Source organism: Nipponia nippon, unplaced genomic scaffold (genome assembly GCF_047370975.1).
Source record: "Nipponia nippon isolate SJK-2023a ecotype South Korea unplaced genomic scaffold, ASM4737097v1 scaffold_4, whole genome shotgun sequence".
In the NCBI taxonomy this organism is placed as follows: domain Eukaryota; kingdom Metazoa; phylum Chordata; class Aves; order Pelecaniformes; family Threskiornithidae; genus Nipponia; species Nipponia nippon.
The window spans coordinates 50,540,801-50,560,728 of NW_028262358.1; the positions used below are offsets into that span (position 1 = coordinate 50,540,801).

The 19,928-nt window shown below is 39.7% G+C and overlaps 1 protein-coding gene across 9 annotated transcripts in view; it reads right to left on the reverse strand.

The window, feature by feature from the left end:
- The window catches only part of QKI (QKI, KH domain containing RNA binding), a 165,276-nt gene extending 145,879 nt beyond the window's left edge, over window positions 1-19,397 (reverse strand). For all 9 annotated transcript variants that reach the window (XR_015708021.1, XR_015708022.1, XM_087773676.1 and 6 more), the window contains exon 1: window positions 18,595-19,397. Coding sequence is in view for 7 of the 9 variants with exons in the window: in XM_087773676.1 (XP_087629802.1) it covers window positions 18,595-18,736 (142 nt within the window). In the remaining 2 variants the exon portion in view is untranslated. The remainder of the gene's footprint in view (window positions 1-18,594) is intronic.
- Window positions 19,398-19,928: the final 531 nt, after the last annotated feature.

The window sequence follows — 19,928 nt, forward strand, 5'->3', positions numbered from 1 at the left end:
CTGAAGAATCCACTGAATGGCAGAATTAGCAGAAAGGAAGTAACAGGGACACCTTCCCAAACAAGAATCTTTTTGCATCATCAAGCTACTAAGTTTGTTCAAAATCATCTTCCATAACTTCTCTCCAAGGTTTTCCAGTAATGTTTAAAAAAAAAATCCAGGTCCTACAGTCATTTTGCAGTAAACAGGTTGGACATAATCTCTTTTTCTGTTAACTCAGCATACACATTCCAGTTTCAACTCTACCCAAGACCTGTACTTGGTCTTTCCTAATTGAATGGGTACCTCTGAATGCTTACAGTCAGAAGGCAATAAAAAGCACAGGAACAGGCATGAAAGTTATACCAGCTAACTCTGGATGTCTGTACACATTCAAACTTGTCTACCTGCAGTAAAAGAAGAATTCTAAGGAAAAGTTGGTCCCTCTTACAACAAAGCATGGAAGTCCAATTAATGTGTTCATTTGAATCTACTGCAGTCCCAGAAAATTAACATAATGTAAAACAAGATTAAAAATGCCGCTGCACATTTCTCAAGCAAGTTAGGCCATGGTTTTCCTGTGACCAGAAAATAATATAGGAATTTATATAGAAAAATATATTCTGTTGAAATTCTGTTCTATATTTTCCTATAGAAAATAATCAATATTTTCTATAGAAAAATAGGAATAATCCAAAATGGTGAAACACATTGAAGAACTTGTCAACCATTCACTTTATTTTGCTACAAATCTATACTTTTAAGCAAAGGAATATGGGTGAGCTACTCATTAACTACAGAAATGGTGTGTGATAGACTTCCGACAACTGCAAGAATGAGGCTCAACTGTTTTCACCACACAACTACTTAATAATCCTTATGTCTTCTGCTAATAAAGGGTACTACCTGTTCGGAAATTTTACTTTACTAAGATAAAAAATAAATAAAATAATTAAAAAAAAAAAACTATCAGGGTTGGTAATAGGTTTTTCTAAAGGGCAGAACAAAATTAAATCAAGAGCAAGAAATGAGCAGCTCCTGTTTCATACACTTGCTAAAAAGATTCTTCATGTTGGCCCAGAAATCAGGCCATATTTTACCTTTGGGAATTTTACCTTAGGGATCACATAACCAAGAGAATTCTTCTAGTATAGACCATACTTCTGATTTCATTTAAGAGGAGAAACTGGATCAATGAAATATTTGACAGAATATCCTTACCAGATTATTCCAAAAGCCACTCTTACACGTTTTGCCATTAAGTGTTCCTCTTCTCTTCACAATCCAATGCTATTCACTCTTAACTCTGCCTGAGTAATGATCACCTCTCAAAGCACCCAAAAGAGCAGTCCAGAAGTGTCGCAGTTAGGACATTCAGTTAAGTGTCCAATAAAAGTATGTATTTCTAAGTGAATTTATTTGCAATTATTCCTATGAACAGATGATAAGCATATCATCTTTTAGTAAACTCCCTAAAGAATGTTTTGTCTTTTTTTAATATAGTGCTTACCATATATGGCAATCGTATCTGTAAATTCAATTCCTAGTTATCATATAGGAAGAACATCAGCATTTAGCACTTAAAAATAAAAGATTAAGAGGATGATTTGCTGACATGTATCAGTACCAACGATTTTGAAAAATGCTGTGCCTCTATCAGAAATTATGTTACATACTATTAGAGAAAGTATCCTACTTAGAGTGGGACTTCAAGACCAGTTAAATGGTGTTGTTTCTCACATCAGTGTAACGCTGCAAACAGCCTTCAAATACATGGATATGCTTTTTTTAAATCTCAGATCACATTAGGGTTAAATCTGACATAAGGGGAAATCTGTGAAGCAGTTGATAAGTTTCAATTAATTGTGCATATTAGGTCCTACCTTACAACAGGAGCAAATTTCAAGATAAGAGGAGAAGATTTTTCCAAAAGCCTTACCATGTGAAGTTTAAGCAGCAAGGTCAATTTTTTTTTATTTTTTAAAAAAACCCACAACACAACACTGTATCTAGTTCTTAAATAAAGGAAGACTGAAGTATCATCCATCTGAACTAAACAGGCCAAGCAAAATACCCTGCAATTCCTATGTTCTCCTCAATGTCGAAATGGGTGGATAAATTTAAAGCCTGCTCTCTCAGGAGTTGCTTTATAGGCAATTTTCTCCCAGTATCAAGGTCTGCAATTTCCATTTGGCTGCCAGTTTGCGATTAAATTCATCACCTTTATTATAAAAATGTGCTGCACTCCACGGCCTGCTGCACAAGAATCGTAAGGAAGACATTTTTCACTGCTAACAGCAGCATCATTCTGAGGCAGCCATCACATCCATTCAGACATTAGCGTCTCCAGTGTAACGCAAGGACCTATCACTCACATGAAAAAGCCCTAACAGCAGGTATACCTCAGAGGAAGTTCTTCACAGGTGGTATCTTTAGTTCAACTTTTTCAGTAAAAGCCACCATTACCTCCTATATTAAGCGTTTCTGGAAGTCAACGGTTTAAAAACAAATATATCAACATTAAACTTGTCTACTTGCACTAATCAAAACGTTTCTGAGAATAAAATCAGTTCTGATATTGACTACACCTTCATAGACACCTTGCACTCCTTACTAAAAACTATGACATTGCCTTTAAACATCTGTATTTTTTAGTAAGCACTCTACAGAATTTTTTTTTACGTACATTTTCTCGTCATATTACGTGTCCTTTTCTTTCCTGCAAACTTTGTTTTCAAATTTCCACTGATTTTTCCCACCTCAACGTGACCTACTTTTCCTTAGAAGTTTTTGGGCAAGCCAGAAAAGAAATACCGAATATTAGCTGTCTCTCGATATAGAAGTCATAGGAGCAAACGCAACTCAAGCAAACTATGCTTAATGTCCTCCTCTGCTAAGGATCAAAAGAAATGCCCTATCTTCATTTTGCTTCTTTATATAAATGCTACCTGAGCTAAGTAGGATGTAATATAAAATTCGTACTTAAAACCAAAAATATACTACTGGAAACACAGAGCAGCAAAGTGATAGCTACCAACAGGAATAAGAGCTAACTAAAAGGCACACACCAAATCTTTGAAGCATGGGAGTTAAATGCGTATTGGTTTGGGCTTCATTGAATAAAAGACTTTAAATTACAGTAAAACAATGAAAGATAATATGCAATCAGCAATTAAAAATATTAAGCCCTTAGTATTCTTGTAAAATGCACAATAATATCATTTCAGCATGTGAAATAGCTGTGTTAGTCCCACTGAAAGGTAATCAAATTGTATTAGAGGTAACCAGTCTATATGCACAGTATGAGTTAACTTTACATGTTAGCTTATTTAAGTATTACTCGGTTGTTATTAACATGCCACGTTTCAAAAGGTGTATTTCTCTTACACCGTTCTTCAAAAACCCTGTGTTATCAGATAAGCAAACAGTATCGAATACAAAGCTGATGTATCTCAACAGTCCAACCATCCTGCGGTATCTTAATTCATTTCACTTTATGTGGCCACCTAAGTGAAGATAACAACATTGGAAATAGTAGTAATGTTGTTCTGGTCAATTTTTACCTGCCTTTTTAAAACATAAGAAAAACCTGTTAAACCATAAATCTGTTATTTAACTGGCAGAAGTTAAAAAATTAAGTAAATGATGGGCACGTATCAGAAATTATTAAACCTTGCACAACTGAGATTGTTTCGCACCATATCAGATGGGTCACATGAAATAAAAGGGAAGTGCCATCTAGACTTCAGTGACTAATGAAAAGGACATACTGCATGGCGTTAGCAGCAGTGTGAATTAGAGAAATCATCTGAGAAGCCATTTCATAAACATGAACTCTAAAAATGAAAGTTAAAACAACCAAAGGCTCTTTAGCCTATTTTTCTATAAAGTTAACTTAAATTTCAACCAAAACTGCCAAACATTTGTTCATATATCAGAATAATATTAGAAACTTTCTTTTGGAAATAAAAAATAGCATCTTGTCACACTAATTAACTGGTTTCCACTGCAATGCAGCATAGAAAGCTGATTTCAACTCAACTTTATTCAAAACAATAGCTTGGTATTTGCAAGCTGAAGTTCCGATTATTTCACAGCCCAGTGCGTTTAACAATTGGCACATCAAGTTCCGGGACTATTAGATGAAATTATCAACTAGATAAGATAATGCAGCATCAGTGTTTACCTCTTGCCATTACAGCAAAAGTTGAGATCGGAGCTTTGCTAACCAAAACCACAATGAGGGAAGAATTACTGTTTTGTCAAAATCTGTGGAATTAACCAAAATATGGTTTATAATAAAGTGCTCTGCAGGACAGCAATAGATATCAGAAGACAGGCAACAAACACCACAAAAAAAATTCCGTAGGCGAGTTTGCATGATGATATCCGCCATGTTCCATAAGTAAATTTCAATACTGTATTTTAAGAATAGATTTTTTTAAAAACAAAATATGAATTTCATTTTTGCTGTCAAAATTCAAAATATATTTACATTTATTACTAAACCCAGAAAGTTTTATTTTTAATGAAAATACTTAAAAGTAAAAATTTATAATTCTGATATTTCTAAGCTACATGAAAACATTCTTCATTCATAAGGAGAACATTTCAGTTAATCAAAGTATATTACAAACTGTCAGATATGTGAAGTCTAAAGTAGACTCTCCTCCCCTTCCCTTTGGTTTTACAACTATACTAATCTTATGTATAACTTCCAACTACATCAGAAAAAACATTATTTCTAATCATATTAAATCTTGTCCATAGAGACAACATTCATAACTGGGTAATCTCTTCCTACTACTGTAAGAGAGAGGTATTAACTAGTACCACTACTACAAGCGAAAGGCGTGGGGGAGAAAGAGTGCATCCCTGTCTATATACACACATGGTAGAAACAGACAGAGAATATTAACACAAAACTAATATTTATTTTACCAGTCTGGTAGCCAAGATCTCTGCTACCTACATAATTAAAGGGTTGAAGATAATGTAAGTCCTTACAGAGTACCTACAGAATCATCAATTTTCTCTTTAGCTGACAAATTCCAGTAAGTTTAAGAACAGCCTCTTTGAGGAACAAACTAACAAGTAGAAAAAGTGCAACCCACCACACAAATTAAACATCCAATATTTAAACTGAATGCTAGCTATAAATCACATGTAATTTTTTAACACAATTTTATAAGCTTCTGATACAATATAGATCTGAATTACACTAGTTCCCATCTTTCTGCTAAATCCACTAGAACAATCTTATAAATTAAGACTTTATATTCAGGACTGATTTAAAGAATGGATTTACTATATAGGCAGGATCTGCACCTGGACTACTATGTATTAAACAATGTTACAAGTTACATTCTTTTTTTCAAGTTAATTTATCACTAAAACCAAACAACAGGTCCTGTCATCTCACAGAGCTGTTCATCGGAGGGGAAAGTTCGGAAGACATTTCCTGAAATATCTACAGCTATAGGTACTGGAGCATATGGAACTTGCTTTAATATCCTTGTTCATGAATTACAACAGTGTGGCTATTTTAATGGAATTAAAATTGAAAGCTACAGATGCCCTTAAAGACAATTTACTACTGAAACTATTCTATAGTAATAGCACACCAAACAGAATTTAGTAGGTTACATCTCTTATACCTACTCTTCGCAATTAATGTCTCAATATTTTGCATGTCCAGTGCTGCAAACTGGACTCTATTGATAGATTAGATGCTCTAGATCTCATCTGGGGAAAACGTCATCATACTCACTAGTTCAGTAAATACGTAATAGCAGGAAGCCTTAAGAAAAGAATAAATGCAGATAGGTGAAACAAGTTTCAATTTACATGATGGCGAATGCAATTTGTTTTCGTGATCTCCTTGACATTTCTTGTTTCAAAATTTTACTTTGGGCCATGGATAAGAACAACTGCTATAATGAAAATGCCTTTAAATCAGTGGTCTTCAACCTTTTCCACTTACAGACTAACAAAAAAAAATTCCCAAAAGAGGTGAAGGCTCAGTGTACCCTATTTAAATCTCCCAACAACAGATTTCCTTTTTCTTTGTTATCTTCAGCATCTCTTCATATGCAGTGGGTCTGCAAATCATAGATTGAAAAACACCATTCTGGTAACTCATATTGCTTTTCACTTAGCTCCATTAACTTTTCAAACAAAAAAAGATGCTGTCTATTTCAGAGAGAATGTGATCTCAGAGATCCCATATCAAACACTCTTTTGTTTTCATGCAATAGCAAAATATAAAACCTTAAGAGTTAGGTTAAGGAAAAAAAACCTCTTTGATGTTACTTTTTGTGCAAGTGACTGCAGTTTCACTGATGGTGCTGCAACACGAAATATGCCTGCTCTGTAATTCTTTGCTATGTCAGAAAAGGTTAGGACAAGGAGTAGCTACAGTAGCTCAGTGTGACAAGCACGAGGAAAAACAGTATACATTAAGTTGGAAAAAGACAGTAGATGCAGAGGAAATCTTGACTAGATTGTACAAACATTAACTTCAATTTAAAGTACCTCCAACTTTCTTATCCTAAGAAAATGTTCTGCCAAACAGATGATCCGAACCAGATGACAAGCTACTTCGGATCTCACAGTACAACAGTTACTGACACCTTTGTATCTCGGCATTATTCTCCTTTCCTAAATCAAGTGTAGTGTATAATCTCATAAAGTTTGAAGGCTAACTTAAACTGTTATATTATTGTTGTAAATTGGAAACATTTTCTGAACAGAAAGACATTTCAGTTCAAAAATTTAAGTACTCCAAGAAAATGTATTCTGATTTTGCTGCTCCTTTCATATAATGATTTGATTAATCTAACAGTTTCGAGATCAACATACGATACAATTTTTGTAGTTACTTATACAGTGACATGTTCTTAAAATGTACTATGGCCTTTGTGTTATTTTTTTCATTATACCAATATTGATAGGTGCATAGTATTTGCATCCATATTTGTGGCATTGTTTCACTAATTAGCTGGAAATTATCTATGTTTCATTACTAGCAATATTCATTCCTTTGCCTTCCGGGGGGGGGGGGAGGAAAAAAATGTTTATAGCAGCATAAGCTGTGTTTCAGCTTTTCAACTACAAGTATTACATACCATGAGAAACTACTAATCCATAACTAGACCAGGAAAAAAAGCTCCTTAAATGTTAGCGCTTCATTAGTATCTTGCCTTTGTATCTGAAATTTAACACTAAGAGCACACAATAAAACTCTGAAGAAAGAAAGAACACAATATCCTTCTGATTATTCAGGAACACATTTTAGTTATTAACAATAGCTCAAAACTATCAGCAGCCAAGTTGCTTAGTCCAGAAGAGAAAAATGTGCTAAAAATGTAGTCTGATCTGTGTAGTAATTTATACTGTAACATACCATTATACTATACTAGTTATGACTACTATACGACATACTGAAATGCTTGTCTTCAATACTGATTTCAGTATTGAATTCTGCTCAGGGCGGAGAAAGCCTGTACGTATACTCTTCAGCCTGCACATGCAGGTTTAGTTACCTACAGTAACTAAACAGTCAGAAAAAATCCATACAAACAATCCCCGCAGAGTACAGAACTTGAACGTTATTACTTTAAACTGTTCTCCATGTATCAAGTGTTCAACAATTTGATGTAACAACAAGCGGTCAAAAACAATTCTAGCACAAACCATATTAAACGGGATTACAAAGACCTGTGCACATGACAAAACCCACTTCGTTATGCTATTATGTTGATAAAAACAAAAAAACAAAGGCAATTTTATTTCTGGTTTAACCCCCTCAAACTCACAACTACTTTTGGGGGAGGGGGAAGGAATTTAAAACTGAAAGTAACCAGTAACTGAAGTAACTGGAAGTAACTGAAAGCTGCGAGATCCAAGAAAGGTTAGTGCAAAACTTGAAACAAAATTAAGTTCAGAAGAAACTAAATCTGCCTCAAAGTTAACTTATCCAAATTTTTATTGCCAAGTAAGGTTGCTGAGATTGCAAACATCCAGGGAAGTTCGGGAGTCTGTCTTCCAAACATAAAACTCACATTTATCAGTCCTAAAGACTGATGCAAATCTTTTTCAATAAAGTACAAACCACTTGTCCATCTGTCATTTTAAGCTGTTGAATTTAGTAACCTTCTTGAATTGTAGAAGGGACATGTTTCTTTTCTACTCGGCCAAGCAAAGGAGTGCAGTCCCTCCTCACTTAATTACCCAGCATACACCTAAATACCAACTGCCATCCCTCAACACTCCAGCATTAGCTGTTAGTGGCTATCTACCGCAGCATCCATTTCTCTCCAATTCATCATCGTCAGCCTCCCTGCTGACACTCTTCAGAGCTGCCTAGTTGATGAATTGCTCTGTTATTCATCCTATGTTAATCTGAGGCTGACGCAAGAATACCTTTCTGAAGACACTTAACAGTATTAAAACTCGGCACTACCAAGTGCCCTCAGTGTGCATTAAACCTCCCATTTGGAACCAACAAGATTCCTCATGAATAGTTATGAATAAAACGCAGTTACTAAATCAATATGCACTAGGGTTTATGTATCCCATTACCTATAGGCAGCATTTCCACACAGTTCCTTGCTTCCCCGGAAGCTACGCCCAAATTATTAGAAATTGGAAACACTTAGATCCATGCAGAATTTAACCTCAATTAACCCTATATTAAGTTCATATAAGGAAGTTTTTCCCTTCCTGCTCCTCAAAGTATCAGTATATTTCTTAAACGCCACAGGTTTCTCAAAAAAGTTCTTTAAATTCCTTAAGCTTGTAAGCTTTTCTCAAGAAAGCCAGGTGTACTTTTTTTTTTTTCAGTTTCTTCTGAGGGGCATTTGATCTTTAGATAATGTTTTCTCCAGATTTTTTCCCAAAGGATTATGTTATTCTTGTCACAAAAAGAAAACTTATCCAGAGAATGAACACAAAAACACTGCAAGAAATTTCAAAATACAACACTCAGATCTCTGTAAACATGTTATAACAACAGCTAAATATACTTCCCTTCTAAAAGCAATTGCAGTCACTAATTTTATACCTGAGAGATACTAAAGTATCATTCTTGCTCTCAAAATATTTTAATACACATATAATCAGTCTTCCTGATAGAATCTTGGTTAGAATTCATTTCTCATCCCTACCGTATCATCTGTGCCCTAATTTTGTTCAAGTCTATTTACTAGTTGAGCACAAAGTTGACAGAACTACGTGAAAAGTGGGAACAAAAGAATCCGTATGAGGAGTCTGGCTTCAGGTTGATTCAGAGGCAGTATCAGATTTCCATAAAAGTCTCGAGTGATTTACAGAAGTAGTAATTCCCTCATAAACTGACTGCATATGAGCCTCTCTGACTATGCTTATCTTTATAGATGATATGATACTTAAGCAATTAAAGAACTACCAACAACTTGTCTCTACCGCCATCTAACATGCACCATTTTCTCACTGTGCAGGCAATCTTTGCAGCAAACCCGTCGTACTTTAAACAAGACAGCTGGGCCTATTACAGCATTTTAACCTTCAACTTTAACACACAAACCAACTGTTAGAGAACACACTTGTCAGTAGATTATACATGTATATTTAGGCAAACATGGTTTGGAAGTTTGGGAGTGGGTGGGGATGATAAGAGTTTTACAACTTTTTGAAAAAACATCCGTGCTCATTTCTGATGTAGGGGTGCAGCTCATGCTCCTTCAAAATGAGACAAACTGAAACTAACTAAAGGCAATACGCACAGATGAGCAACACTACTCAAAAGCAAACAACACTGGCTCAGAGAATTTTTCCTTGTGTTCTCCTCCTCCCCATTCCTGCAAAGAAATCGAAGATATTCCACAGCAAACAGAAATGGATTTGGCTTGCTCTGCATCTAAAAATTGAAAATTATGCATTAACTTTTGATATAACTATTTGCGGGTTATTAGATTAAGCTGCATTAAGAAGAATATTAACCAATTTGCTACTGCTTCAAAGTCTGATAAATAAATGGAAGCATTATGCAACATCAGTTGAATGTTTTAGTTGAGTTGCCATTTAAATATACAAACCAGAACATTTAGTTTTTATTAATATTTGCGCTAGACGGATCTGTTGCTTACTTTAAGATTTCAGGTGTATTCCACCTCCTAGACACTAATGAAGAAAATACACTGCAGTTAGGGCAGGATATTTCAACCAAGTAATGGTTACAGAGATTTCTAAAACAGTTCTTTAATCTGAATTAGACAAAACAGTAAGGTTCCTTATTTCAACAGATGAAGGATTTAAAGAATTTAGCAAAGTCTGGCTTCCATCTAGTGTCAGCTAGTCTGAAAATAGTCACATCCTTAAAATTTTGAATGGACCTGATGCACAATCAGTTGCCATCAATTAGGAGTTTCAGACTTTAAAGTAAATGTTTAAGCAAATGTACTTCTCTCCCCAAGGCTCTGCTCTACATCTTCAGTATCGAGCCACCTCAGCCATTGTGCCAACACAAATAGTCTGAGATCACATATGGCGAGTTCGATCACAGCTCTGATCTGTCTGAAAAGAAAGCCAGTGCCACGCAAAAACTCAAAAAAACCCCTGACCAGTCCAGAATATCAGACGACCTTTTAAGCCAGAAACTGATCCACCAGATAAGGGTATAAAATACTGTATTATCTTCCCCGCCTCTGCTCTGACATCAGCAGCCGTTCTGATGCATTACCCCTCAAAATTACATCGACGTAACCTCCCAGCGAAGTAACAAGATTTTAACTGTTTGTCATGCTGGGTTTTTTTTCCTTTTCAAATCAAGTCTTAAAGAAGCATAAACATTTTAACGTTATATACCATTAAAAATGTTAACTGCCCCACTATTAACGTGCTCCGATATCAGTCAGTTATCACACAAATTGCTTCATGGTTTATCCCCTTTAAAGACAGGTATCCTGAGGACCTGTCCGCTCACCCACTTCCTGGAGCACTGCAATGAAGTTACAAAGTATCGAAACATTGCCCTGGTTTCTGTGCTGGAAACACAGACCATCTTCTCTAACCCACCACAGTACGGGGTAAACTACAAGGATCCAGGTGCAGCTGCAAAACAGTATAAAATATTTTAAAAACTGATTCAAAAATTGACTTCCTGCATGCTATTCAATCAACTACACACCACCAAAAACACTAAAAGAAAACCCATTAATAGCTACCTATTGCCATTTCCCTCCAAGAGAATGATTTTTTGCAATGAACTGAGAAGCAAAATTTAGTATTTTGATATCAAGTATAAAAATCAATTCTCAAATCAAAAGTAATTGAAAAATATCTTTTCAATTTTTATTCAGTATTTTAAACCATGAGAATAAAAAAACCCCAAACTGTTATCATTACCACACTCATTCCAAGCACAAATACCTGCTAAAACAACTGCAGAGTATCAAAAAAGCTGCAACTTCTAGTACCGGACCCAGACAACAGAGGTTTAGTAACACAATTGCCTGCACAGAAGCACTTTAGCTTGCACCATCTTGTTGTCGTCGTTCTCCGACACGCAACTAGCCTGCAATAGACGCCTTTCTCATGGAAACAAGAATAATACCATGGAAGGGCAGCTTTACTAATGAAGCTGGATAATATTTATAAGAAATGGTTGCTTTGCTCATTCAAGCATAAATTGTCTCAAAAATCTAAACTCTGCTATTAAAAAGCTAATTCCACTTCTATTAAATGTTTCCGAGAAAGACAACCAAACGAAACCCAAACCCAGAAATCACTTTAACTGCACTGCACAAGGTAACATGGGATATTTTATCAAGTTAAAAGCAGAAATGTGGTGTTGCTTAACTTTCAGCAAACCAACTCTTTGTCTCACCAGAGCAAAGGGATCTAATTCAGATTATAAACATTACACCTATCATCTGTTTCAGGATTCGAACAACAGCTCCAATGTCCTTCACAGACCTAGATCCTCCTGCTACAAAGCCGCAGACGTATCTTACGCGGTGCTTCTACTGACCTAACCAATCGCATTAAGCATAACGAGATTAAAAACACTGGCAGTTTTACTGTTGCTACTAGTTTTCTTAGCACTGGGTTATTAAATTTCAATAAAATGTCAAAATCTACAGAAGATTTTCATAGCATGTATTTTGATTAAAATCAATACAGAAAAATTCACACAGCCCGAATGAGAAGTTGAGTTATGTTTCAATAAAGACAAGGGTCAGTGAGCGAGGGCATTTCATTACTTCACGGCTTTCCTGCCAAGGCATTTCCCCTGTCTCCCCCCTCCCGACATTCCATATAAGCAGTCGAATATAAACCGTGGGTCTCCACGTCAGACCCATGCTGTACTTCAATCAGCCTGAGCTGTCAGGATGGTCTGGTAATTAACGTTAACACAGGTCCGTCCTGTCAGCCACAAAATAGATACCAGATCAGCATCTAATAATACATCTAATTAATAGCGTATCTGCATCAGTATGCATTCTCCAAAAAGGAGAGCATTTTAAGGTTACAGACAGTAATTAAAGACAATACAAATGTACTTGCTTTTCTACCAAAGTCTACACAATTCAAATCATTTTAAGTATCCCATTCCTGATTTGGCATTCTTTAGTGTACTCAGAGGAAGAAAGATTTAATTTAAGAAGGACTGAAACAGATAACCTGGTCAAGAAAGTTACTGAACTACAAAAGTAACCATTCATTTCATGTCCAGCCTTCTCTTCACAGGCACAGTGCTCACTGAACACCAGCAACTCTTTTCTGACTTGACCTTTTCTCTTTTGATGCGTGCAACCTTCATTTCCACAATTAAGACATTCTAAGTGCTCTATTAAAATCTATTAAGTGTTTCTCAGTTGGTGGTGGTTTGTCTTTTTTTTTTTTCCCCTCCACTTTACTACACTATCAACCAACACACCTTCAGTTTTTCCTTTCTGCGTTATGAAAGCATCGTCTGCCACTCCCTAATCTAATCGGCACTTGGCCAGTTGCTTCTAACTGTAGCAAGAGATTTTAATACGACACTAGTTACTTTGGAAACTATTGCGTGCAATTTCAGATGAGGAAAACACAACTCAATTCCAACCTTAAGGAACAAGTAACCCTAAACAAAAATGATAAAAAATTCAAAGAGGTCTCCCCCAATTTAAAGACAAATAGGTCAGCAGCTCTTGTACACAACTATGTCTACTATGGTTACTCTTACTTAAAAAACCCTCCGATGACAGACATTTTAATAATCAATTATTGGTAAGCAACAGTGAATAAACTGCTTTCAAAACATGAGCTTAAAATAACTACTTTACAAACTTAACTTTTATTAGTCAAAACAAGAGCCATCTTTTTAAGTTACACACCAGGTGACTGCAATCCTATAAATGTTGCAGATACAGCTCTAAAAATAACTTCTTTTGAAAAGAACTGTTGCAGGGGGAAGGGGGGTTTGAATATTTTTCCCCAAGCTAAAAAGAAAAAGATTTTTTTTTTCTTAAATGCAATGGAGATTTTGTTTTTATGTAATAAGTGGCTGCCAAGGAATTACAAAACAAAAAAACCCCACGCCTCAGAACAACTCTTATCAAGTTTTTGAACACATAAGTTCTAGAAGCTTTACAATCTCATTATTACAAGACAATCATAAATCAGAAAAACGCCTCAGACCATTACCTTAAGATTTAGAGATGATTAAAAAACCAGATTCAAAAGAGCACTATTGATAAACAGCACACAAACAATGCTCTTGTTGCATGCCGTTTTGTACAATTTTAACATTATAACTCAGAGTTTAAAAATTAGTCTGAGACTCTCTGGGAAAACACCTATCATAAGGCCTTTACCCTAAAGAAGATTTATCTTATCTCTATTTATTTTAAAGAGGAGGCATGGTTTGTAATGAAATAATGGTTTTTAACTGCAAGACCTGATACAACTGAAAAACAGACATGCTAATGTGGCCAATGCCCCTTCATCAAATCTGACAACTCAGCAGAACCCCAGCTAAGCACAGGCTACATTTACATAATCACAAACAATAAGGTCATGTGCAAACGTAACCAGATAACTTCTCGGGGAGAACTTATTTAGAACACCAGAACACAGTTCTCCAGTCTTAACTCCTGCAGACATTTTGGTACAGACAATGAGACGGACACGAAAACTGCAGTTCAGGGCACTGGGCTCTGCAAGTTTGCGTGCACTTTTCTCAGGGAGCACAGTAAACAGAGAGCGCAACACCCAAGAAAAATTTATCCTCCTTAATCCCTACCTAGATGTTTTTAAAGCTAGCTTTGTTATAAATGCTAATCACAAAAAGGCAGCCTATTTGACACAAAATTAGAGTCCTCTCCAAAAGCTAGATGAGTGGCTTATTTTACATTTAAAGGTAGACATACTTTTAAGTCACCTTCAACACAAGTTTTACAGGAAGGCAGAAGTTTTTGAGGCCTAGTTTAAAGACAAAAAATGAATTCCTGATAAAGTCTGCGTCAATACCTTTTTAGAAAAGGTTCAGACCACAGTTTTTGTCTGTGTACATTCCGATGAGGTACAACATTCTGACCACTTAGAAGTTCAAGAAAACAAAATGCAAATATAAAAGTTACACTACTTGGATCTCAGTTAATAGCTTAGGCATATTTGTTCACAATCTGCTGAAAGAATAAAACCAAAGTACCTCATTATTTCAATAGGTCAGAGAGCAACTGCAGAGTTTGAAATGTCCAATTAATTAAAAAAAAAAAAAAAGGGCAAGAAAAAAGTTACAACTTTATTCATTCTCCACAAAGGGGACCATTAAAATATACAAGTTGTCAGGAGAAAAAAAAAGATCTAGGTTAGAATCATGAAAGTTAGTATCTGAGAAGCTGAAGCACAAAAAAAAATTCAGGTCACGTTTGATGGTGCAAACAATTACAGGAAATACAGCCTATTCCACATTCAGGAAGAGCCCTCTCTTCCCACAGGTTTGCACCAGTCTGATAAAAACAATCCAGCTTCCTAGTTATTATGATGTGCACTTTAAACATCCTTGTTAATCCACAAAAGCCTTATTTACACATAAGAAGTTGAAAGCACATATATGCAAAAATATCTGTAACCTAAACAAAACCGTGACTTTCATATTTTATTATAAAGTAGTTCTTTAAAAAAAAAAAAGTTCCTCTATATACCTCTCAAATTTAAGAAGATCTTCAAAATCAAATGCCGTAAGGCAGAGACCATCTACTAAGTTAAGCACTAAAATTTTCAAAGATCAAACACTAGGATAGAGTTCAGAAAGGAAAATGTGTTTTGGATAATACACACGGCACAGAAACAGGCCAAAAAACAGTAGATGTACATTCTGAAACCTAACCAGATTAGATGTACTGTTCTTCATCTAAACCGCCAGGTCCATTTCTATCTCTTGTTGCATACAGTTACAAGAAGTAATCACAACACAAGCCCATTTGAGTTTTGTTTTTAAACACTGGCATGTAAAAATAAATAAATTTAAAAACCCTAGCATTCCAGTAGAGAAAGCAATCCCATAGTTTATTTGTTTGAATTCTTAGGGTTGTCACTTTAGTTCTTCAATTTGACCAGCACAACATAAAAGACAAAGGCTGATCGTAATATTATTCTTCTCCAGTACAAACAAAACCTTCAGTAAAATGGTTGGATAGTAACTAAAAAAAAAAACAACAAAAAAACCCCACCTATAAAGCACAAAACAATCAACTAGAAGCAGCAAGCCAAATTGCAGGAGGGGGGAGGGAGCAAAGAGGGAACGTGAACACTGTAACTTTATTTTTAGGTTATATATATAAATCTAAATATACACACACTTGCCCCTAATATTTGATATTCTCAAAGGTGCCATGAAACAACTCATGAAACTATTAAATGTTATACTTTGAAGTAAGCGTTCTAACTCTTGCAGACCTTTCCAGCAAACCTATAGTTTGTTATTGCTAAACCCTTCTGGAGGATGCCAGTGTAGCATATAGTTCAAGATATTAAACACGGTGCCCCTTTGGTAAGCAGGATAGGTGTTTTACGGAACGACAGTTGTTCCAACTTCTCACCTGTTCATCACTATTGACTATCCCACCTATGTAATACTGCGTGTAAGCATACAATATACTTAAGTCCATGAAAATATAGATACCTGTACAAATCCACAAGTATTTTGTTATTCTTTGGTATTTTCTAATAGATTTGTTAATTTCACTACTCAAGTCAGAAATGGTGTTCAGAGGCTGGTCTCACGCCTCAGAAAAAAAAATAACTGGCGCCCCTTAGTGTTCAAATTTTGAAGTCTTGAAGCAATTTACTAGATTTGCATGAAACATTTTTTTCAACATTCCAAAAAGTTTTCTGCCTCCACAATACTTCCACCCAATTGCCAACGTAAACAGGAAAAGCAGAAAATCTTAAAGGGATAGCAGAGTTCTTCCTGAGACTGTTTAGAAACACAGATTGTATTTTATTTATTTTTCTTTTAAAGAAGAGTGTGAAGAATAGCTCCAACACAATCCTTAAACTTTTTCAGCAAGAGTCTCCACAGCTCTCATTTTGGAACTCCAATACTTCACAAAACAGATTTCCAGAGCTTTCAATATCTGAAAATATATCAAAAGATGTAAGGATCTCAGACATTCCTTTTTCAGTGCCCCTTTTTGTATGGGGAAGTGTTTTTCTTTCTTTTGTTCTCTGACAAAAAAACCAACCAACCAAACAAACAAACAAAAAAAAAAGGTTTCGGGCCTCATCAGGCCTAAGCTGAAAAGATTCAGGAATTTAAAAATCTGACATCAAGCCTCTGGAAGGCTCATTCGTGCTAAAAACGAGTCCTCTCAATCAAGTTTCTTCTTGATGTTTAATGTAAATCTAACTATTGTGAAGCAGTTGTTTGCTGGGGTGACCAAGAACTTAAGTTTTAAATAGTTTTACTTTTCACATCCGTATTTGCTCCAATATAAAGTCAAACCACCAAGAGTCTTGAAAATAAAAATAGAATCTCCCATTATATCGCTTCCCACAGTCCATCTTTCGGTATTCTTCACTGGGTTTTTTTTTTACTCCTCTATCATTTATTTCAGAAGGTAGCATTTTCTCGATATGCTATTTTTTGTTGTACTACAGTCACTATCTCATTTTTACAGTCTTGGGAGAGGGCGGGGAGTTGTTCTAGCAAATATAACCAGCTCTTTCATCTTCCGAGGTCAACAACTTCCCAAACTTCTTTTAGCGAGGAGGAATACGTCCGCAAAGAAGAATCCTAACTCGAAATCTCGAAATTCAGTATTTCATGCTAAGAATACCAACAAGTTGTATAAATAATTTATGGTTTTATCATATTCTACAAAGCTACCAAATACGATTAAACAAACAGGTCTCTCTAACTCTCCAGAAAGCCTAGGTTTAAGGTGGAAAGAAAGGAAATGCTGTTAGCAAGAAAAGCAAGCCTGTGAACCCAAGCATAAAGCGAATTTAAAATACTAAGAACAAGCGTATCACCTTATTTTTAACACAGTGGGTCTGCTACTGTAGTGGAAAGACGTATGGGACGCATGAAGTTCCTAGCATATACTTTTTTTTTTTTTTCTTTCTAAAATACGATTATATATTTGTAAATACGCAACCTTAAAGGGAGCTATTTAGGAAAAAAAGGGGGCGAGTGGGGGGGTCAACCCCGAGGGGGGGCCCCTGGCCCCTCCGAGGCCGGAGCGGGGTGCGGGGCCGGCGGCGGGCGCTTGGCAGCAGCAAACGAGGCAATTTCGTAATTTCTTTCTTTCTTTCCCCCCCCCCCCCCTTCACTAAAGTCACACGTAGGAGTCTTCCAAGTTAGTTTCTTTAAAAGGTAAGGATAGCTGAAAGAAGAATTTGTTCGCTCCCCTTGCAATATAGGAAAATTATAATTAGTTTGTGGCCAGTTTGGGGTGGGGTAGAGCTGGAGCTGAAGAGAAGAGCTCAGTCCCCTCCGCCTTAGTCATTCAAGTTCAAGCAGCTTCCAGAACAGCCAAATCCCGAAACCAAACACCCCCCCGCACCGCCCCCCCCCGCCGGGGCCTCCGGCCGGGCCGAGCAGCGCCCGGGGCCGCCGCGCAGGACCCCTCTCCCCGCCGCCGCGGGAGGGGAGCGCCGCGCCGCCAGCCAGCCAGCCTTCCCTCCTCCCTGCCTTCCCCCAGAGCACATTCCTGAGCGCCTCTCCTCGCTCCCTCCCCTCCGTGCGGTGGCTACCCTTCCCCCGGTTTGAGGGGACGGTGCGGGGAAGGGAAAAAGGAAAAAATAAGGGGGGAGGGGGAGGGGGCGGGGGGGGGGAGAAAAACCCCGGGGGAGAGCGGGGACCTCTGCGGCCGGGGCTGCCTCTTCCCCCTCCCACTCGCTCGCCGAGTCCCCGGCACCGCACGGCAGCAGCCAGGGCGGGGAGAGCCCGCACTTCCCCTTTGTTTTCGGCTCTCCAGCCGGGGGCCGAGGGCGTGCGGAGAGCAGCGGGGAGAGCCGAACAGGCCCCGGGCTCCCCCCGCCGCCCGGCCGGGATCCCGGGAGCGGCGCGGAGGCCCGGGGAAGGGGGGGAGGCAGGGCAGGGCGGCGGGGCGGGGGAGGGGGCGGCCGGGCCAGCGCTTTTACCTTCGTCCAGCAGCCGCTCGAGGTGGTTGAAGATCCCGCAGAAGTTGGGAAGGCTGCTCATCAGCTTCTTGTCGTTCATCAGCTGCATCAGGTAATCGGGGCTCGGCTTCGGCTTCTCCTTGGTTTCCATTTCCCCAACCATATTCCAAGCCCGCGCAGAGACGGCGAGCGCCCGCAGCAGCTCCGCCGAGCAACGCGACCGCGGCACGGGGCGCCCGGCTGGATCCGGGCGGGCAGGGAGGCGGTGGGGGAGGGGAGGGGGCGGGGAGGGGAGCTTCCCCGAGGAAGGAGGAGAAGAAGGAGGATTCAAATCCGGAGACAAACGCAGACCCGCCGCCGAGTCCGAGGGACCGAAAAAAAAGAGGAAACTCGGTAGAAACCCCCGTGCGGGCTGCGCCCTCCTCCCCGGGCACAAGGACCCGCCGCCGCCGCCTCTCGGTGCCGCCGCCGCTTCCCTGCTCCGTGCGCCCTCGGCCGGCGCAGTCCTCGGTGTGTCCCCCCTCCTCCTCCTCCTCCTCCTCCTGCCGCGCACACACACGCCGAGCCCGGCTTCTCCTCTCGGCGCTGCCCCCTGTCTCCGCGGCGGGGGAGGGAGGGAGGGGACGAGCGGGGCGGGCGGGCGCTGCTGGCGCGGCTGCCGCTTCCGAGGAGCCGCCGCCGGTGTCTCTCCGCTGTTGCCGCCGCCGCCGCTGTTGTTGCCGCCGCGCTGCGCCTGGCGTGTCTTCCTCTCCGCCTCCCGCCCGCCCGCCCGCCCTCCCGCCGCCGCTGCCTGTGGCTGGTGAGTCTCAGCCCCGCCGCCGCCTCCTCACTTCTCCTCAGTTCGCTCCGGAGTTCGCTTCAGTTCAGGCTGCGCTGGCAGCGGCAGCAGCGGCGGCGGCAGGAGGAGGGGAGGGGGCAGGGCCCGCGGGGGTGGGGACATGCCGGGGGGCGGGCCCAGGGGCGGGGCGGCCGTTGCCCGGCGGCGGCAGCGCCGCTTGGCGGAGCCGGCTGTCGCTCCGCTCCGCTCCGCTCCCCTCCCGCTCCGGGGGCCCGGGGCGGCGGCGCGGCGGAGGGGGAAGGGAGGACGGGGGGGGGGCGCTGCCGCCGCCGGCGGCGGCGGGCCGAAGGGGCCTTTCTCCCCCGGCCACGCCCCCTCCGAGCGTCTGCGCGTGGACAGGCGGCGCAGGCGCGCGGCGTCGCGTGCGGCTGCCGCGCGCCGCCCCCCGCCCCGCGGAAACACGCGCGCGCACAGAACTCTCCCAAAGAAAGTCGCGTTGCTTCACCTGTTTCGCGCGTGGGGGGGGACGGGACGACGGAGGCGGGGCCGGGTCGGATCACGTGCGCCCTAGTGGGCG